At 43.6% G+C, this 20546-nt stretch overlaps 1 protein-coding gene and 3 non-coding genes across 4 annotated transcripts; all 4 read left to right on the forward strand.

Moving 5' to 3' along the window:
- The first annotated feature begins 717 nt into the window (after positions 1–717).
- Positions 718–9941, forward strand: RPL23A (ribosomal protein L23a). Its single transcript, XM_040338524.1, has 5 exons — positions 718–826; positions 4946–5126; positions 7733–7909; positions 8108–8177; positions 9880–9941. The coding sequence occupies exons 1-5, from the start codon at positions 802–804 to the stop codon at positions 9892–9894; spliced, it is 468 nt and encodes a 155-aa protein (XP_040194458.1). The 5' UTR covers positions 718–801; the 3' UTR covers positions 9895–9941.
- Positions 5805–5876, forward strand: LOC120929768. Its single transcript, XR_005747469.1, has one exon. It is a non-coding gene; the product is annotated as a small nucleolar RNA Z17 (small nucleolar RNA).
- On the forward strand, positions 7973–8037 carry LOC120929760. The gene has a single exon (XR_005747462.1). It is a non-coding gene; the product is annotated as a small nucleolar RNA SNORD42 (small nucleolar RNA).
- On the forward strand, positions 8503–8565 carry LOC120929761. Its single transcript, XR_005747463.1, has one exon. It is a non-coding gene; the product is annotated as a small nucleolar RNA SNORD42 (small nucleolar RNA).
- Positions 9942–20546: the final 10605 nt, after the last annotated feature.

Consider the following 20546-nt stretch of genomic DNA (forward strand, 5'->3'; position numbering starts at 1 on the left):
AAAAACCGTAGAGGTGCTCAAATACCACCAAAAGAAAGCTCTATTTGTGGGGAACAAAAGGACGTAAATTTTGTTTGGGAGCCACGTCGCACGACCGCGCAATTGTCAGTTAAAATGACGCAGTGCCGAATCGCAAAAAACTGGCCAGGTCATTGACCAGCAAAATGGTCCGGGGCTGAAGTGGTTAAAATGTACAAAGGCAGCCATTTAGAATTTGGATGAAAGGTTTAGCACTGGGAAACACCTTTTGAAAGATAAAAAGATAAAAAGTGCATTTTATATACAACTATATAGATCAGACCAAACTGAAGGACAAGGAGGGACAGAGGGACATTGCTCCAAATCAGGGACAGTCCCTTGAAATCAGGGACAGTTGGGAGCTATGGGTAACCCTTATTATAGGCTTAGCTGTAGGTAACAATCACCAAGAGGGCTTTACTACCACTTTAAGTTTTGTTTTAACTGTCATTTGGTAATGAAGGGGTTAACACACACTTCTTATTTATGAAGTACAAACCCAACACGAGTTTATTATTCTATACTGTATAATGGTCCGAGACTCCTCCCCACTCCATCAGTATAATGTTATCTGCTATTCTCACTTCTCGTCACACAACGTCAACTCCTCACGCTCGGACTATCATACGCCCTTTCCCCCGGAAGTCATTAGAACATGGCGCCACATCAGACTACAATTCCCGAGAGGCTTTGCGGAGACAACGCGTGTTCTCGCGAGAAGCATGTGACTGGAGCCCGTGCTGATATTGCTTGGGAGCCCCCTCGCACTTCCTTTTCCCCAAGATGGCACCGAAGGCGAAGAAGGAAGGTGAGGGCTGCGGGGAGAAGTTGGAGCCTTTCTCCTGGGATAAGGCTGAGAAGGGCCGCTTATAGTAGCCAGGACAGGGCGTCTATCTATTCCTGAGCTCAGGGTGGGGTGTGCCATGTGTGCGGAGAGAGCTCGTCAGTGGATGGGCCGCCGCGTGTGCGGTGTATGAGGAGGGAGCTGTGCGGCCTGCTGTGTCCCCCCCTCCTCTCTATGGTACAGGCCGGACCGGTACGCGTGATGTTCTTTAAGCGATCAAAGTATGATGAACATGTGATTCCAGCTTATCTGTGCTGATGTACCGGGCCCCGGGCTGTACTGACCGGGGACACATGGCCGGGGAGACTTCTCACCTGGTCCGGGCCCTGCGGCCTTTTATAGTAAAGGTGATGTCTGATCATCTTCATAATAGGACACTGGGGGAGGGGGGCTATTGGGGGAGATCAATGGTGATCAATATTCCTCGTATGGGGGGGTCCTGACATCGGAGAGGCACATATAATATTCTCCGTGTCAGAGACCGGAGATGGGCATGGGACTGTTGCTGTGTCCCCTGTCCGGTAGATGAGATTGGGCAGATCACACCTACCATCTATGCCAGGGGTGCCCAACCGGGGGTCACATGTGGCCTTTGGAGCCCTCTAATGTGGCTCACGACCTCCTGCTCTGGGATGGAACCCAATAGAATACTGTTATTAAAGGTCAGCTTATTAATAAAATCTGTGTAAATATGGGCATATCTGTTCTGCAGCGGTTACTGTCCTGCTTTTAAACTGGTTACCTGCACTGAGCCTTAGACTTCTATTGCCTGTAAGTTTGGTGTGCTTTATAATGCGTGTGTGTATGTATATATGTGTATGTATATGTGTGTGTGTGTGTATATATATATATATATATATATATATATATATATATATATATACACATCTATCACACGTGTCTATGCCTATTGCAGCTAACCTGCAGGAAAGCCACAGGTGGACTGTGCTGCACTCAGTGCGGGTAAACAGCCATGCATCAGTGTGAAAGCAGCCTTGGGCCCCTTTCACATGGTCAGTCCCACCCAATCGGCCCCCCATTCACCTGAGTGGCAGATGCAAATGGATTTGTGTTTTTAAAAATGCCTACCTCCATTCCACTAAAAAAGTGGGCTCTGAACAGTAAAGTGAGCTCTTAGCCCTCCGCTCATTGTGGCCTGCGACCGGTTACCAAGTTGCTTAAAGCGGGAGTTCACCCAAATTTTTTTTTTTTAAGATTAGATTGAGGCTCATTTTGTCAAGGGGAATCGGGTGTTTTTTTTTTTTTTTAATCCGAGCAGTACTTACCGTTAGAGAGCGATCTTCTCCGCCGCTTCTGGGTATGGTCTTCGGGACTGGGCGTTCCTATTTGATTGACAGGCTTCCGACAGTCGCATAATCCGCGTCACGCGAAGCCGGCTCTATACGCCGCCTGCGCACCGACGTTCGGCTACTTTCGGAAAATCGTGACGTGAGATATGCGACTGTCGGAAGGCTGTCAATCAAATAGGAACGCCCAGTCCCGCAGCCCATACCCGGAAGCGGCGGAGAAGATGCATCTCTAAAACGGTAAGTACTGCTTCGATTGTAAAAAAAACACCCGATTCCCCTTTGACAAAACGAGCCTCAATCTAATGTTAAAAAAGGTTTTTGAGTGAACCTCCACTTTAAGTGGCCCTCACTCTTCAAACGGGTGGGCACCTCTGATCTATGCAGACAGGTCAGTATTTTCCTGCTGTAGTGATTGCTGTAGAAGTGTGGCTGTATCGTCCTACACGGCTAACCTCTCATTTGCCTATAGTGCTGATCTTCTGGCTTTAGCACTCTTGCCCCCCTCGCACAGAACCAACGTGCCGATACTGACTTACTTTTGGTCTTTGAGAAAGCATTGAAACCAGAGTGTCAGAATAGCAGCCAGCATACTCGGGTCAGCAGTGACACCGGCCATGCCTTAGAAAAGGTTTTCTGGTGGATGCTGAGCCTGACCGGGCTGTTTTCCTTTCCTAGTGGAATCATTTAATTTATCTAAAGTGGAGGTTCACCCGGAAATGTTAATTTTTAACATTAGATTGAGGCTCATTTTGTCAAGGGGAATCGGGTAGTTTTTTTAAAATTGAAGCCGTACTTACCGTTTTAGAGATACATCTTCTCCACCGCTTCCGGGTATGGGCTGCGGGACTGGGCGTTCCTATTTGACAGGCTTCCGACGGTCGCATCTATCGCGTCACGTTTTTCCGAAAGTAGCCGAACATCGGTGCGCAGGCGCCGTATAGAGCCCCACCAACGTTCGGCTACTCGTGACGCGATGGATGCGGCCGTCGGAAGCCTGTCAATCAAGTAGGAACGCCCAGTCCCGCAGCCCATACCCGGAAGCGGCGGAGAAGATCGGTCTCTAAAACGGTAAGTACGGCTTAAATTTTAAAAAAAATACCAGATTCCCCTTCACAAAATGAGCATTAATCTAATGTTAAACATTTTTTTCCGGGTGAACTCCTGCTTTAAACTGTAAAAACAAACCTCAGCACAAGGGATGTTATTTACATTCGTAGAATTAGAAGATTTCAACTATGACAGCTGACACAGCACAAAGCACACTTCAGGTTAAATGTAAGTAAAGTCTCTTGTACTGATTTAAAAAAATAAAAAGTAAGTTTAGGTAAAATGTAGGCTTTAAGGCTCCTTTCCCCCTAGGTGGACTCCGTCGCTACGGAGTCTGACAGCTCAGCGGGAGATCAGTCTGTTGATCTCCGCTGAGCTGGCGGATGAAAAGCTCTTCTCTGCTCACTGAGCGGGGAGGGGCTTGTCGGGCGCCGCTGTTTCCTATGGAGCGATCTGATGAAAACTGACGTGTCAGTTTTTCATCAGATCTCACCCGATCCGCCATGGACGGATACCCATACGTCTGTATTTAGCAGGTCGGATGTCAGCGGACATGTCTCTGCTGACATCCGATGCTCCATAGAGATGCATGGAGTGGCTGTTCAGGTCCACTGTCAAAACTGAAAGGCGTACCTGAACGGTCCGTCCGTGTGAAAGGGGCCTAAAGGACCAGTGTAATGGCCGCCACACATGTTGCAGACTATCCAATCTCCCTGTGGCTCATCATACAATCAGATTGTATGATCAGATCATACAATCTGATCATACCAAATTTGTATTAAATCAAGAAGGCCCTTCCACCACATAGTAATGTTCAATCCAATGCTGATTGTATGATCAGGTTGTAGTGTGCATGGTGAGCCATAGGGAAATAGGACAGTCTAAACTGCCAACTTTGTATTCAATCTCCCTATGGCCCACCATACAATCTGATCATACAATCAGATTTAGATTGGATTGAACAGAACTATGTGGTGGAAGGGCCTTCTTGATTGAATACAAATTTGGTAGTTTAGGTCCTTGTATTACTAGGTTTTAGTAAATCTTACATGGAGTGATTTTATATACAAATTTATTTAGATTACTGTCCAATCAGAAAATGGAAAAGATTGTTCACCATACATGTAACAATCATATTGAATGATCTACTTTCCTACAACTGGATTTTCCATCCACACCGATCAGAATAATCAGTACTGTTTCAAGTCACAGACCCGGTATTGGTCTCTTTGATAATTTTAGGATCCAATCATATCCAGAATGACAGATGGCGCATCTGTTGCTGTTCTGATCTCACCTGGGACCAGTCTGAGAAGGAACTGAGGGAGCTTGTGTGACCCTACTTGGTTGTGTTGGAGGATTTTTTTCTTTTGGCACGATGGCCACAACAAACCTATTCATCCAAACACATGTTCACCTTTAATGTCATTGGTAGGCTCTTCCAGGTTCTGGCACAGCCTACTGATAACATGCCAGAAGGCCCCCCCTCCTTCCTTCTCTATTGAATGGGGTGACGTGGTGCTCTTGCTGCCTCCTGGGATACAAACGTCACATATCCCAGGAGTCACTGGGGGCACGGAGGTCATTAGGCGAATGACGAATTAGGTTAGTGGAAAATGAATTTAAGTGTCATTGTATAATTAATTGTAAGTGCTTGAAAAATCTACTGTTGGATACCTGGTTGTAATGTTTTTTAATGTCTTTTTTTTTTTCTTATTTTTATAAGCTGTCCCTGCCAAGACTGAAGCAAAGTCTAAGGCTCTGAAGGCCAAAAAGGCCGTGCTAAAAGGAGTACACAGTCACAAGAAGAAGAAGATCCGAACCACTCCTACATTCCGGAGACCCAAAACCTTGAGGCTGAGGAGGCAACCCAAATACCCAAGGAAAAGTGCCCCCACACGGAACAAGTATGTTTACTTGAAATATATTTTTTTTCCATTTGCAGTCCTCAGACCGTTTAAAGTGTATTGTGGAAAGGCGTTAGAACCTATAATTTGTCACACGATCACTTAAAGCGGTTGTATAGTCAAACTTTTTTTTCTGTGCCACCTGTAAAGGAAAAAGCATAATGAGCTGGTATGCACCAAAATACTTGCCTTAGTAAGAGGTGTCAGTATCCCTGCCGGTCCACGCAGAGGGAGATGACATTTTCTCTCGGCGGGTATCGCGGCTCCAACGACGCTGTGAGTGGCTGGAGCTGCGATGTCGTTGCGCATGTACGCGGGAGACTTCTTTCCGGCGGCTGCTGGGCCTTAAGCAGAGAATCCCCTGTGCGCATGCACCGCTGCAGTCAGCGGCTCATTGCGAGGGGAATATCTCCTAAAGGTTTAGGAGATTTTTTTTTTTTTTTTTAACCTACAGGTAAGCCTTATTATAGGCTTACCTGTAGGTAAAAGTAAAAAAAATACTTTACAGCCGCTTTAATTGCCTTGGTGACCACTGTCTTAGACTGAAAGCAATGGAGAAAGTGAGTTTTCCCAGGAAAAGGAATGATTCCTGTGGGGACACCTATTTTGGTGACCACTCTCTCTCTAAATTTGCATTGACAGTGAGGCCCTTACCTTCTGTCTGCTAGGAGGCTCTATGGTACAGATGATGTTTTCATAGCGATCAAAGACTGATATTTCATGATTGCACTTTTTTCTTACTGATGTACCCAGAGCTTCCAGAATTTGGTGACTTTGAAGCTATTGTCAAAATCCATTGCCCTTTGTTTAGATGTGTTTTGTATGCTTTATTTGGATCAGGCATTTTTCAGGACTCGTAAGCTTAAGGGACGAGCTTATGACTAAAATTATAGTTTTTAAAGCAAAGTTCAGTATGTCTACCCCTGCCACATTTGTCACCTTTTGGTGGGCAAGCGGGTACCTGGTTTTGATGGGTACACTATCCCACTTGCTGAAGCAAACTGAGCTGGAATTTTTGTAGCTGCTGACTTAATTTTTTTTTGAGGGGACCCTTGAGCTCCTCTTTTTAAATGGCTGTTACTAAATTCTAGCCCCTTTAACTCTGTTTTTGATGTGTTCCTATTGACTTCTAATGGAACATGGCTTTTCAAAAACGGAACCAAAGATGCTGCATGCAGGACTTTTGAAAGCGCATTGCACCTGTAGTATGAACAGTTGCATAGAATTTAATTTGGAACACTTTTCATGTGTTTTTCTTGGCCTGGAAAAGCAAGGCAAAAGCGCACCAGCGTGTAAGGGGCCTTAAAGGAGAAGTTCAAGCTCCTGCAGACTCAGCTGGGAAGAATCAAAGAACTACAAGGATGCTCACCAGTGCCCTTGCAGCTCATTGAAAACTACAAGCTGGCTGCAATGGCTGATGGTACTTGTAGGCATTTATTCACAGAAAATTGAGTGATGCAGCTGTGTGAGTAGAGTATAAATGGTGACTGCAGGTGTGGAGGGAAGATCCCCCAGCCCACTGCAGATGTAACGTGTTCCAAAACTGATCCTTTTTAAGGTCTCTTTTCTTGACCCGGTTTTGCTTATTTAGGTCTTTACGAAATGAAACGGAATGACCCAGTACCCATGTCGGTACTCATATTTAAGAGGCCTGTGTACTATCCTTTTTTATTTTTAAGATTACTTTTTTTTTTATTTTTTTTATTTTTTTTCATTCAAATTAAAGGGCAATTCCAGTGTTAAACACCAAGTGAATAAAAACTCTGGCCCTAGGCTATTTGCAGAAATTGGGTTAGGCATATTTAGGTGTAGATGTATCCGTCTCAGCTAATCGCTTGCTTGCCTTTGTCATAAGTGCTATCCAGGGTTAAAAAAATGTAAAGGGCTAGATGACCCTTTGGAACATGTTGCATGTTCCACCTGTATTTAGCATGGAACAATTAATCTGTTCCAGCTCCTGTTGCAACCCCCTTCATCTCATCTCCTCAGTGTGACAATGGCTAGGGGAGCACCAGAGCACTGCTGCCTTTTTTCTGCACCCCAGTTTCTATGTGTTTGTGCAGAATTGTCACGTGGCCTTGTTGCCACTTTTGACCAGACTTCCCTGAACAGTAGCTAGGTGTATCTGGTTTCCACCATCCCCCTATAGGTATCGGTTTAGTGTTACTGAGGAGGTCTTGTGTTAGAATTATTGCTTACTCTGGCGTGCGCAGTGATATGTAACGTTGTCGTAATCAACGTTTTCACGCATAGGTGCCCAGCACATAAGTTTACGTTCATGCACGTGTATAGGTGGGGGGGAATTTGTACTTGGGTGTAACTTTATTTTTAGGTGGCAAGTTCTCTTTATTGAGATATGCAGGGCCAAAAAAATCCTGCTCGCTGCGATCCCGGGAAGAGGCCGGACGCTGCAGACTTTTCCCAGGCGAGCTGTGGGCAGGATTTCAAAAAAATCAAACGATTTTGGTGGTGTGTGTGTGGGTTTTTTTTTTTTTTTTTTTTATGTAAACTGTTGTGAACATGGATTTTTCAGTCCTATAGTGACTTTTGAAGTTGTAAAATGTTGCAGTGGATATTTCTAACTAACATGGTATTCTTTATCTTAGGCTTGACCATTATGCCATCATTAAGTTCCCTCTGACCACTGAGTCCGCAATGAAGAAGATTGAGGACAATAACACTCTGGTTTTCATTGTTGATGTCAAAGCAAACAAGCACCAGATTAAACAAGCCGTGAAGAAGTTGTATGACATCGATGTCGCCAAAGTGAACACCCTCATTAGGTAAGGGGCAATGTTTTCCAATGAGGGCCTAGACATATGAATTTGGTCTTTTCTTGACTGGAAATGCACATGATGTAAATTTATTCTGTCTGAAATCATTGATGTGTTCAAAGGAACCACTGATGCATGTTGGTGAAAGGTGTAAAATCACAATAGTGTGAAAAGACATGTAACATGAAGTTCTGTTTTGTGTTGCAGGCCAGACGGTGAGAAGAAGGCATACGTTCGTCTTGCTCCCGATTATGACGCGCTAGATGTTGCTAACAAGGTAAAGTTAATGACTTGCCTACTTTCCTAGTATTGGTGTGACATGGGATAGTAATTGTTGGCTCTTTCAGTTTATTCCACTGTCCAACAATGTTACTTCAATTGTGCCAACTACTTGTTCAAAAAAAACCTAAGCAGGTACATCTACTATGTAGATCTATTATGTGGGGTTGGTGGCTGGTATTGCAGTCAAGTGATATTGGAACTGTTAAAATTGACCTGTTTCTACCTTCCCAGTAACTTCAGTGTGGGTGTATGAAACTGCAATGCTGGTGTTCATTACTTCCACTGTAAAGAGCAAAAGGATCTTTTTGATAAAGTTCACTGTGCAAATGATGTAAACTTTCTTTCTGAATACACTGATGTGATCAAAGGAACCACTGATGCACAGCAAGGTTAATTGTACACCCTTTAAAATGCATGCCGATTAATTCTGGCCATGGGCACATCATTGTCCAAATATTCTAGCAGTATTATGACTCGGGTTTATCAAGTACATCTTTGTTGACTGGGTTGTTGTACTGTACAGCTATACTTTTAGAAGGTTGTGTTCATTGTCTATTGCCAGCATTACTTAAAGGGGTTGTAAACTTACAATTTTATTTTTTTCCTAAATGGCTTCCTTTTACCTTGGTGCAGTCCTCCTTCACTTACCTCATCCTTCCATTTTGCCTTTAAATGTCCTTATTTCTTCTGAGAAATCCTCACTTCCTGTTCTGTCTGTAACTACACACAGTAATGTGAGGCTTTCTCCCTGGTGTGGAGTGTCGTGCTCGCCCCTCCCTTGGACGTCAGGATGCCCACTAACACGGCTCATTTCTCTGCAATGTAGAGGGTGTCCTGACTCTCTCCTGTAGTCCAAGGGAGGGGGTGAGCACAACACTCCACACCAGGGAGAAAGCCTTGCATTATTGTGTGGAGTTGGACAGAAGAACAGGAAGTGAGGATTTCTCAAAAGAAATAAGGACATTTAGAAGCAAAATCGAAGGATGAGGTAAGTGAAGGACTGCACTATGGTAAAGGAAGCTATTTAGGAAAATAAAAAATTGCACCTTTACAACCCCTTTTAAGGTATGTTATATCAAGCAATGCATAGCTGTCGCTGATGTGGCCGCTTCTGTGGTTGGACAGATTAGGCTTGTTAACCTATAGTACCATTTTAGCTTACAGTACAAAAGGCTATTGTGGATTACAGGCAGTCCCTCGGGTTACAAACATGAATCGGCTCTATAGGTTTGTTCTGTGGCATTTTTATAAAAGTTGAAACTAGGGCCGAAACAACTAATCGATTATGAAAATGGTAATCGATTAATTTCATAATCGATTAATCGGCCGGTAACATAATGGGGTTAAAAAAAAAAATTCACGTGCAGTTACTGTAGATCTCGGGAAGATCTGAAACTAGGGGAAGCTCTGCTGATTGGATGATACAATCATGTGGAAGCTAAAATGCTGTTTATTTTCCTTGCATGCCCCCCCCCCCCTTGGATCTACAGCGACTGCACGTCTAAGTGCTCTTTCAGGTGCACTTACAGTGCAAAGTGGATTTTCCTTTAGTAAATAACCCCCAGGGACTGCCTGTAGCTTCTATTATAGTACTGCATATTGCTTTATGTTCTGTGTTGTACTGTTCAGATGGTTGAGTTGGTAGTCTTAAATATGCATGCTTTTAGTGTTCTAATACATTATCTCTTCTGTTACAGATTGGCATCATCTAAACCGGCTGGCGCGCATGTTCTGTACAGAAATAAATCCTTTAAAAACATTTTTGTGTTTGTTTTGTTTTTTGATGGGGGTAACAAAACTGCCAAACGCTTCGTTGGGCCAGATGGATGCAAGATTACCAAAAAAAAAAAGTTGCTTATAGTAAACTTGATCTTTAACGTATAAAAAAAGGGTCTATGGGTCATTTAAAAAATCCTGTTATCACCATTAAAAAATGGAAATGTGGGGTGTGTCCTCTGCAATAGAAAAGCTTTACTTGCCTCTTTCAGGGTTTCTAATATTTTAACTCCTTAGCTCAGCTGGGAGGATTTCCCCCATCCACAGGGGGGGGGGGGGGTGTGTTGAGTAATTGTATTTTGACACCAGGGACACTTCTCTTCTGAACACACAAATCAGTGCTGCAACACTGATCGAGCTAGGGAAAGTCCGACAGGGTGGTTGTACAGAAATCAGTTGGTAGATTGACTTCTGTGGCTCAAAATTTGGCTAGTCCCTGCTTGAACTGGCTAAATTTCAATCCATGTTTGGCTGCCTTAAGAGCTATTTTTTCTTTAGCATTGGGGTTTTTGCTTGGCCCTATGATCCTTTTCTCATCTGCTACTAGCCATATCAAACATTGTATCTTTCCCGTTGACCAATATCTTTTTTTTTTTTTTTTTTTAATCATTTTTTCTCAATCGCATTGATCTAAAAAAGAATCCTGAAGGTTCATTTCTATGAAACATTGAATTTTTTTTCCCTCAAACCCTGCACATATTACTGGGCATTTGTTATGTAATGGTTACATTACAAATGGTGTTAGGGCTGTGCAGGGATGAGTTAATATCAGTGTTCTGAAGTCTCATTTATTTGCCGGTCTAGAACCTGTACTTGAATACATTGCCTGCTGCACCACTAAAGAATGCATGTAAGACACCTTTGCAAAATCTGTCTACCATTTTAAATCTCTAAAGAGTTGGCCTTACATGGCTCTACTTTTTGTAAGATGAACTGCCCAGGTTTTATTTTGATTTTGGCCAATTCGTGTGCGACAATAAGTGGCGCATTTTAGAGCTTTCTGAATTTAATGCACGAGTCGCTGTTGGACCCAAAACTTCTGCAGATGCTTCATGAAATTGACACAATACCCTTTAACAAGAGTGATTAACACCAGAAAAGTGGCACAGCATTCACCTGTGTATAGGGCTGCAACAAACTATTATTTTCTAAATCTATTAGCCGATTTATTGTGATAAAAACCTCACATGTATTGAATAATCAATATGTAGTGGTAAATATAAATGACTATCTTATATGGTTAGAGGAGAAAATCCACTCTTAAGACTAACAGCCCGGAGATAGAAATGCACTGCTCAAAAAATTAAAGGAACACTTTTTTTTTTTTAATCTGAACTTTTGGGGATATTGATCTGGTCAGTTAAGTAGCAAGGGGGGAGGGTGTATACAGAGGGAGTTGTTAATCTGTTTCAGCTGCTTTGCTGTTAGTTGAAATTAACACTAGATGGGCAACAATGAGACGACTTCCAAAACAGGAATGTCCCCCCCACTTATCTTTTCTGATGGTTTTTCACTAGTTTTGTATTTGGCTAGGGTCAGTGTCACTACTGGTAGTATGAGGAGATAATTGGACCCTATAAAGGTTGCACAGGCAGTCCAACTCCAGGATGGCACATCAATAAGTGTCATTGCCAGAAGGTTTGCTGTGTCTCCCCAGCAGTCTCGAGAGCATGGTGGAGATTCCTGGAGACAGACAGTTACTCCTAGGAGAGCTAGAGCTGTAGAAGGTACTTAACCTGTCAGCAGGACCAGTATCTGCTCCTTTGTGCAAGGAGGAACAGGATGAGCACTGCCAGAGCCCCACAAAATGACCTCCAGCAGGCCACTGGTGTGAAGGTCTCTGACCAAACAATCCGAAACAGACTTCATGGGGGTGGCCTGAGGGCCCAACGTCCTCTAGTGTGCTCACTGCAGGACACTGAAGCTTGATTGGCATTTTCCATTGAACACCATAACTGGCAGGTCTGCCACTGGTGCCCCATGCTTTTCAGATGAGAGCAGGTTCACCCTGAGCATATGTGACAGACGTGAAAGGGTCTGCAGAACTTTATGCTGCCTGTAACATCGTTCAGCATGGCCGGTTTGGTGGTGGGTCAGTGATGGTCTGGGGAGACATATCCATGAAGCGCACAGACCTCTACAGGCTACATAATGGCACCCTGACTGCCATTAGGTATCTGGAAGAAAAACTTGGACCCATTGTCGGTTTCCTCTTGGTGCACGACAATGCCAGGCCTTGTGGCGAGAACGTGCAGCCAGATGCTGGAGGATGAAGAAATTGATGCCATTGAATGGCCCCCACGCTCACCTAAATAGAAAAAACACCTCCTGGGACATTATGTTTCAGTCCATCCGCTGCCGCCAGGTTGCACCTCAGTCTGTTCAGGAGCTCAGTGATGCTCTGGTCCAGATCTGGGAGGAAATACCCCAGGACACCATCCATTGTCTCATTAGGGGCATACATACAAGCACTTGGGGGCCATACAAACTACTGAGGACCATTTTGAGTTGTTGCAATGAAATTTCAGCAAAATGGACTAGCTTGCGGCATCATTTTTCACTTTGATTTTCAGGGTGTCTTTGTATTGAGCCCTCTAGGTGGATAATTTTAATTTCCATCAAATGATGTTCTATCCTTTTCATTCCTAACACATTACCCAGTCCATATCAGTATAGATATCTATCATTAGATGTTTGCCCATTGAGATCTGATATGTTTTCGAAGTGTTCCTATAACCTACAGAAGGCTAAAATCAAAGTGAAAAAATGATGCAGCAGGCTGGTTCATTTTGCTTAAAGGAGTTCTCTGACCTAAAACTTTTAACCCCCGCTGTGCCCGGGCTGTAAAACTATACAAAATAAACTGTCACTTACCTGCCTACGATCCCCCGTTCCGATATCGCCGTCCCGGTCTCTTCCGCTTCCTGTGTGTCGGTGACTCATAGTGCGCTCAGCCTATCAGCGGCCGCGACGGGACATTGCTGCGGCCACTGATAGTGCGCTCAGCCTATGAGTCACTGACACACAGGAAGCGGAAGAGACCGGGACCGGAGAACGGGACGGCGATATCGGAACAACGGGGGATCGTAGGCAGGTAAGTGACAGTTTATTTTGTATAGTTTTACAGCCCGGGCACAGCGGGGGTTAAAAGTTTTAGGTCAGAGAACTCCTTTAAATTTCATTGCAGCAACTCAAAATTGTAGTTTTGTATGCATGCCTGACAATGTCGGGGCATGTGCCTAATGAGATGATGGTGTCCTGGGGTATTTCCACAGACCTTGAGCTCCTGAACAGACTGAGGTGCAACCTCGTGATGTTGGAATGGTTCGAAACATCGTCCCAGAGGTGTTCAATTGGATTTGGGTCAGGAGAGTGTGGGGGGTCATTGAATGGTATAAATTCCTGCATTCTCTTGCAACATGAGGCTGGGCATTGTCATGCACCAGGAGGAACCCAGGACCCACTGCACCAGTGTAGGGTCTGACAATGGGTCCAATAATTTCATTCCGATACCTAATGCAAGTCAGGGTGCCATTGTCTAGCCTGTGGAGGTATAACCTCCAGACACTTTCACCACTGTCATGTGCTCAGGGTGAACTTGCTCTAATCTGAAAAGCACTGGGCATCAGTGGTGAACCTGCCAATTCTGGTGTTCACTGGCAAATGCCAATTGAGCTCCACAGTGATGAGCTGTGAGCACAGAGCCCACTAAAGGATGTCAGCGCCCCCCCCCCCCCCATTAAGTCTGTTTCGGATTGTATGGTCAGACTTTCACACCATTGGCCTGTTAGAGGTAACTTTGTAGGGGTCCACAAAAGAGCAGATACTGGTCCTGCTGATAGATTAAGAACCTTCCACGTCCTTGTCCAGCTCTCCTAGAATAGCCTGTCTCATGCTTTTGAGACTGCTGAGAGGTTCTAAATAGGTTCCTTTAAGCTAATGCATTGTTGGTTCACTTACCATTTTCTTAAATTTCCCCTCTAAATGTTTTTTTTCTTTGTCTGAATTTCTCACTTCCCGTTCCTCAGTAAGCTGTTCTAAATTACTTTCCACCGCTCGGATGATGGTGGTAAGCTTACTGAGGAGAAATTCAAACAGGAAAAAAAACATTTAGAAGGGAAATCGAAGTAAAAGGTAAGTGAACCAACAATGCACTAGCTTAAAGGAACCTATTTAGAGAATAAAAGACGAACCTTTACAACTAGGGGTGCAACGGATCAAAAACTCAGTTTGGATCGTTCCTCGGATCAGGAGTCATGGATCGGGTCATTTTTCGGATCAGCAAATAAAAAAAAATTCTCCCCCACTGTAATATCCACATTCCCCCCCCCCCCCCCACTGTAATATCCACATCTCCCCCACTGCAGTGGCATCACCCGGTGCAGAAAAAAAATGGTGTCACCCACCCCCACCAACTATAGTCCCCTCTCCGTACAGACACTCCCCCCCCCCCTCTCCGTACAGACACTCCCCCCCCCTCTCCGTACAGACACTCCCCCCCCCTCTCCGTACAGACACTCCCCCCCCCCCCTCTCGGTACAGACACTCCCCCCCCTCGGTACAGACACTCCCCCCCCTCTCGGTACAGACACTCCCCCCTCTCTCGGCACAGACACTCCCCCCTCTCTCGGCACAGACACTCCCCCCTCTCTCGGCACAGACACTCCCCCCTCTCTCGGCACAGACACTCCCCCCTCTCTCGGCACAGACACTCCCCCCTCTCTCGGCACAGACACTCCCCCCCCCAGGTAGTACAGACAGACACACCCCCCCCCAGGTAGTACAGACAGACACACCCCTCCCCCCAGGTAGTACAGACAGAAACACCCCCCCCCCAGGTAGTACAGACAGAAACACCCCCCCCCCAGGTAGTACAGACAGAAACACCCCCCCCCCAGGTAGTACAGACAGAAACACCCCCCCCCCCAGGTAGTACAGACAGAAACACCCCCCCCCCCAGGTAGTACAGACAGAAACACCCCCCCCCCAGGTAGTACAGACAGGAACACCCCCCCCCCCCCAGGTAGTGCAGACACACACACAATCCCCCCCCAAGTAGTACAGACACCCCCAGTAGTATGACTCCCAGCGGTATGTCCCATGAGTGAAGGCTCCTCCTCTGTGGGTGTAAACAGAGAGGAGGGCCGCCGCCAGGTAGGAGGAGGAGGAGGACCTCCTTTTTATAGCCCTATTTGGTAATGGTTTCAGCTAGAAATAACTGGTACCGGGCCCACAGCACCCTAAAAGCCTGGAAAAGGCACGTGTAAGCCTCTCCAAGGCTGTGAGCACCAGGTGTTTTCTAAATGCACGGAAAAGTCAAGTTTTCTTATGTCTAGCCCACGTGAGTACCAGGTGTTCCCCTGAGAGCCTTCGCAGGCTCCCAGAGGGGGACTTGAAACTGCTTTTTTGTCCTGCCGCTTTCCCATGAGAAGAGGGGGAATAGAAACCATCTCCCCCTTTTCTATCATGGGACAGCAGGCAGGAACCCTTAATAACTATACTTTAACTTTAAATTAAAATAAAACAAATTCACACCAGTGTTGGAATATGTATGGCCGTGGCTGCTTTAATATTGGATTTCAGACAAATTTTATTTAAAATAGCCACTACGGCTCAGGCTGCACATAAATATATTCAGACTTCCAAAATTATCCAAAAGACAGGTGGATACCAACCCACCTGTCCCCAACCTCCCCAAACTGCGGCCATCTCAACACAAGTGCCTAAATTTGCGTTAAAAATGGCCAATCCCACCTCTGACAAGTGCACTTCATCCTCTCTAAATAAACCTTCAATTAAACCTTCTAGCTCAGGTTTAAATTCCTAAAACTGACAACTTGGCAACTGCCCTATTAATCCTACGCCTAACTTTCTCCAGAGGACGCAACGAAAGGCAGAAAAATCCATCTCAGCCGTTGCACTATTTCAGAAAAAATGATGACTGTACTAGGAAAAGATAGTTTAATTCTAAATAAGTCATCTCTAATCTTAAAAAAAAATATCTAACGTCCAAACTTTCCAATGTCATTCCCCCCCAGATGTATAATTAACACATCTGGAGGAGGGAATAGCTGAAGAAGCCTATGCATTTCAAACATTAAATTGGACCAAACCATACCCCTCCTGCCAAACCATAACATTTTAAACTGAGAAGGGTCCAAACCCAGGTTGCTAGAATATATTCTATCCGTGGCTCTCTGATGTGCCCAGAAAAGAAATGAATGTCCCAGAATCCATACTGTTCTGCATTCACCTAGAATAAATCAAACGTGAATGTTAGGGCGGATATATAAAAGGTAAATATTCGACTTCCACCTACTAACTTTTTTAATTATATCAGAGTTTAGACCCAAACGAGATGCTTCAGTAGCTGCTCCTATTCTAAAAGAGTGTGATGTAAGATGGGATTCATGTCAATTTAGCACCTTCAAGCATTTTTTAAAAACGCAATTAAATTGGTACTTGGTTAAAGGAGAACCAGACTCATGAATAAAAAATGTGTTAAATGAAGGGGGTCTAATATTAACATATTGAGACAATAATTTCACAGGGCATACAGGAGAGCTACTAGAAGCAACTAGATTAATCCAGTTACCTACGCCCATTTGATCAGTTTTTGACCGACGAATAATTTTTTTTACCATTTTTTTCTGAAATAATGACATCAGAAGCCTGAATAAAACTAAACTCTGACACCCTAAGGGCTGCAAAAAATGTTAATGAGAACACTGCACGAAAAAGTATGGCTTCAAAATTGGAAAAACAAACCTGAGCAGTGACTGAACAAAGATACTTTAAAATAGATGGAGTAAGGGGTGATCCTTATGAAAGTTATTTTTCTTGTAATCCTTTAAAGCTAATTGGACAGAAAATAATTGCATACAAGATAGTAAACCATTGAGTTTGTGAAAGAAAGACACACCCGACAAGGTCTTTTGTATATAAGACCATGAATAATTTTTTTCAAATATTTTTTTTTAGAAAGAGTAAAAACAAAGTCTCAGAAAATGAACCAGCAGGTTTTTGGATAGTATTAAAAAAAGAGAGCCACAACAACCAGGCCAATCGATATCCAACCCAGGTTGAATGCGGCACTGAGTTCTTGATATAATCAGAGATGGGTTTTAAATCAGCTCCCATAAATTTGGTGGGCGTTGCATTCCTACTGGATCTGCATTCGGGCAGAGCTGAAAAAAATGATCCATCTGAAAGCGAAATAGAGAGTCCGCCATATCATTGTCCTTGCCTGCCACATGGATCGCCTTCAACCAAATATTCATACTCAAAAACCATGTGACGTAGCAGGACAATGACAGGCAGAGATTTTGATGTCAAGCAATTTATTGCGAACATAACTCCCTTGTTATCAGTCCAGACTAGTATGCGTTTATTTCTAAAATAATTATCCCATATTTCCAAAGCTACAATAATGGGAAATAATTCTAAAAGAACAATATTCTTTAAAAAAACTTTAGGTTTCCTACTAGGATTCCATTGATCAGCACACCACTGTGATTGCCAAATAGCAGCAAAACCACAGGACCCGGCTGCATCAGTAAACAGAAAAAAATCCTTATCTAGAATGACTTTTTCCTGCCAAACAGACTTTCCTTTGAAGTAAGATAAGAATTGCAACCAGTCCAAAAGATCCTCCCTCATATCATGAGTAACCCGAATGTGGGAAAATGTGGATTTTAAACCAGAAATAGCAAGGTATAATCTCCTGGAAAACACCTTCCCAACTGGCATGATCCTGGAGGCAAAGGCAAATAATCCAAGCATAGACTGCATCTCTTTTAAGCATACCTTTTTCTTTCAAATGATACCTAGTAGTAGGGATCTGAGCTTAATAATTTTCATCAGGTAACCTAAATTCCATTAAATGTGAATCAATGGTAATACCCAAAAAATCCTAGACAATTCGAGGGCCATGCCGTCTTCTCGAGAGCAAGAGGAATACCGATTTGGCTACAAATGTCAAAAAAGCTATCTAGTAGAAGTGAACAATCAGGAGAATCAAAAGGGCCTAGAAATAAAAAATCATCTAAATAATGAATGAGGAACTTTGAACCAGATACAGAACTAACAACCCATTCTAAAAAAGAGGAAAATAACTCAAAATAAAAACAGGACAAGGAACAACCCATGGGTAAACACTTATCAAAATAAAAATTACCAGCAAAGAAAAAACCTAAAGAGTTTAAACAAACTGGATTCATGGGAAGAAGGCCATAAGGGCCCCTTTACGTAAAAGTCTAAGTTTTAATAAAGCATCGTCAAAAGAAGCATATGAAACTGATGAAAGATTTTCATCAATTTGATCATTGAGAGACTGACCTTTGGGAAATGATAAGTGATGAATTAACTTAAAAGAATTTGCTTCTTTTTTAGGTACAATACCTAAAGGGGAAATTCTAAAATCCTTAAAAGGGGGGGAACTAAAAGGACCGGCAACCCTACCCTCCAAAACCTCCTTGGAAATCTTTGCAGCAACTATATCAGGATACTTAACTGATTTTAGATTGTTCACTATAGCACAACCCGTACCAGAAAAGGAAGGCAAAATAAAACCGTCCCTAAAGCCCTCCAGGAGCAACCGGGCCCTCGACTGGTCTGGAAACATTCTGAACCACTGGAGCTTATCTTGCCATTTCACTGGCGTGCATGCTTTTTGAAAGAGCTCCGGGTTGTTGGTTAGATGAAGACATTCTTTTAAAACATTTGGAAATAGGATGTGTTCCGGAACAAAATGCACATTCGTGGCGATACCTGCACGAATTGGGCCATTTACATTGACCAATCGTTGAAGTTGAAACATATGCCTTTCTTGTAGACAGTAGTAATGGCTGGTTGAGGTTTTTTTTTTTAGGGAGATTTACCCAAAGGCCCACATCCTTAAAGGGGTTGTAAAGGAAAACATTTTTTTTCACAATAAGCATCCTTTACCTGCAGACATTCCTCTTTTCACTTCCTCATTGTTCGTTTTTGCTCAGAAGTTGCTTCTCTGTTCTGTTCACTTCCTGCTTGTCTGTTTTACTGACCACTGTGAAGGGAGGCTTTACTGCGGTGGTCAGTAACGTGCTCACCCCCTCCTGGGAACTACATCTGTGTGGCAGGACGCTCTCTACGTGTTAGAGACTTCAAGGGAGGTGTGAATTACTGGGCGTGCCGCAATTCATACTGGGAAATGTAGTTCTTACATGAACGAACGATGCAAACCAGGAAGTGAATGAGAGAACAGAAACTAGAACGCCGGAGGTGATATAGATGAAGGAATTTAATATGTATTTACTTGTTTTTTAACAGAATCATTACACTATTCTGTTTGTCTACCTTGCAGACATTAATTTTAGGCAACATTTTTTTTCCCTTTAGTGACCCTTTAACTCCCCATTTCAAAGAAGTGTGCACAGCTATTTTTTGACGAAAGGCCTCATCATATTGAAACCATGCAGTACCGCCAAAACTCTTAAAAGCTTCCAAAATAATGTCTAAAGCCCTGTACACCCGATCGGTCCATCCGATGAAAACGGTCTGATGGACCATTTTAATCGGTTAACCGATGAAGCTGACTGATGGTCAGTCGTGCCTACACACCATCGTTAAAAAAACGATCGTGTCAGAACGCGGTGACGTAAAACACAACGACGTGCTGAAAAAAACGAAGTTCAATGCTTCCAAGCATGCGTCGACTTGATTCTGAGCATGCATGAATTTTTAACCGATGGACGTGCCTACAAACGATCGTTTTTTTTCTATCGGTTAGGTATTCATCGGTTAAATTTAAAACAAGATTGCTTTTTTTTAACCTATGGATAAATAACCAATGGGGCCCACACACGATCGGTTTGGTCTGATAAAAAGGTCCATCAGACCGTTCTCATCGGTTTGACCGATCGTGTGTATGCGGCATAAGTGTTGAAAAAGACCTATGCTTTTTTCTGGAAATTTTTCACATAGAACTGCAGAAAAAATGCAGAAGGCCTGAAACCAGTTGTTAAAAGATCTGGTCACAGGCCTTCTATCCTCATCCTCTTTTTTTTTTCTTTACTTACAAAATCTTTGACAGATGGAAGCAAAGACAAGATGTCTAAAAACTCACATCTCCATATCTTTTCTTTCACGGACAAAGACAAATGATAACCTAAAGGAGATACTTCGCAAGGGATAGGTTCTCTTAAACGTGTTTCAGGTAAATTCTGTGTTTTTGCAGCTTGAAATGCAGAAGATATAGTAGAATAAACATTTTGTGAAACTTGTTCGTCAATTGCTAACTGGCCACTAGATGGCGACCAGATACCAACGACTGAATCCTGAGCCTGAGGTGTACTTCTGGCTGAATGCAAGTTTTTTACCAATGTAGATAACAATTCAGTAATAGCAGTCAAAGCAGGTGTATTAGATAACTCACCACCCTGTGAACTTGCACCCTGAGCCTGGAAAGAGACAGCATCCTCGGTTCCCATCAAAGGAGCTGATCCTGTATTTGAAAAACCCGCCGACCTCATACTGATCTCAGGCCGCGTTGTATGTTGCCATGGCGATTCAGCCTCACATTGAGAGAGGCGTGCGTCTTGCGTAGGAATAT

Source organism: Rana temporaria, chromosome 2 (genome assembly GCF_905171775.1).
Source record: "Rana temporaria chromosome 2, aRanTem1.1, whole genome shotgun sequence".
NCBI lineage: Eukaryota > Metazoa > Chordata > Amphibia > Anura > Ranidae > Rana > Rana temporaria.

Coding starts and splice junctions, on each gene's coding strand:
- RPL23A (XM_040338524.1), top strand. CDS start 802: ATGGCACCGAAGGCGAAGAAGGAAG. Junction 827..4,945: donor ACCGAAGGCGAAGAAGGAAG/GTGAGGGCTGCG, acceptor TATTTTTATAAG/CTGTCCCTGCCAAGACTGAA. Junction 5,127..7,732: donor AGTGCCCCCACACGGAACAA/GTATGTTTACTT, acceptor TCTTTATCTTAG/GCTTGACCATTATGCCATCA.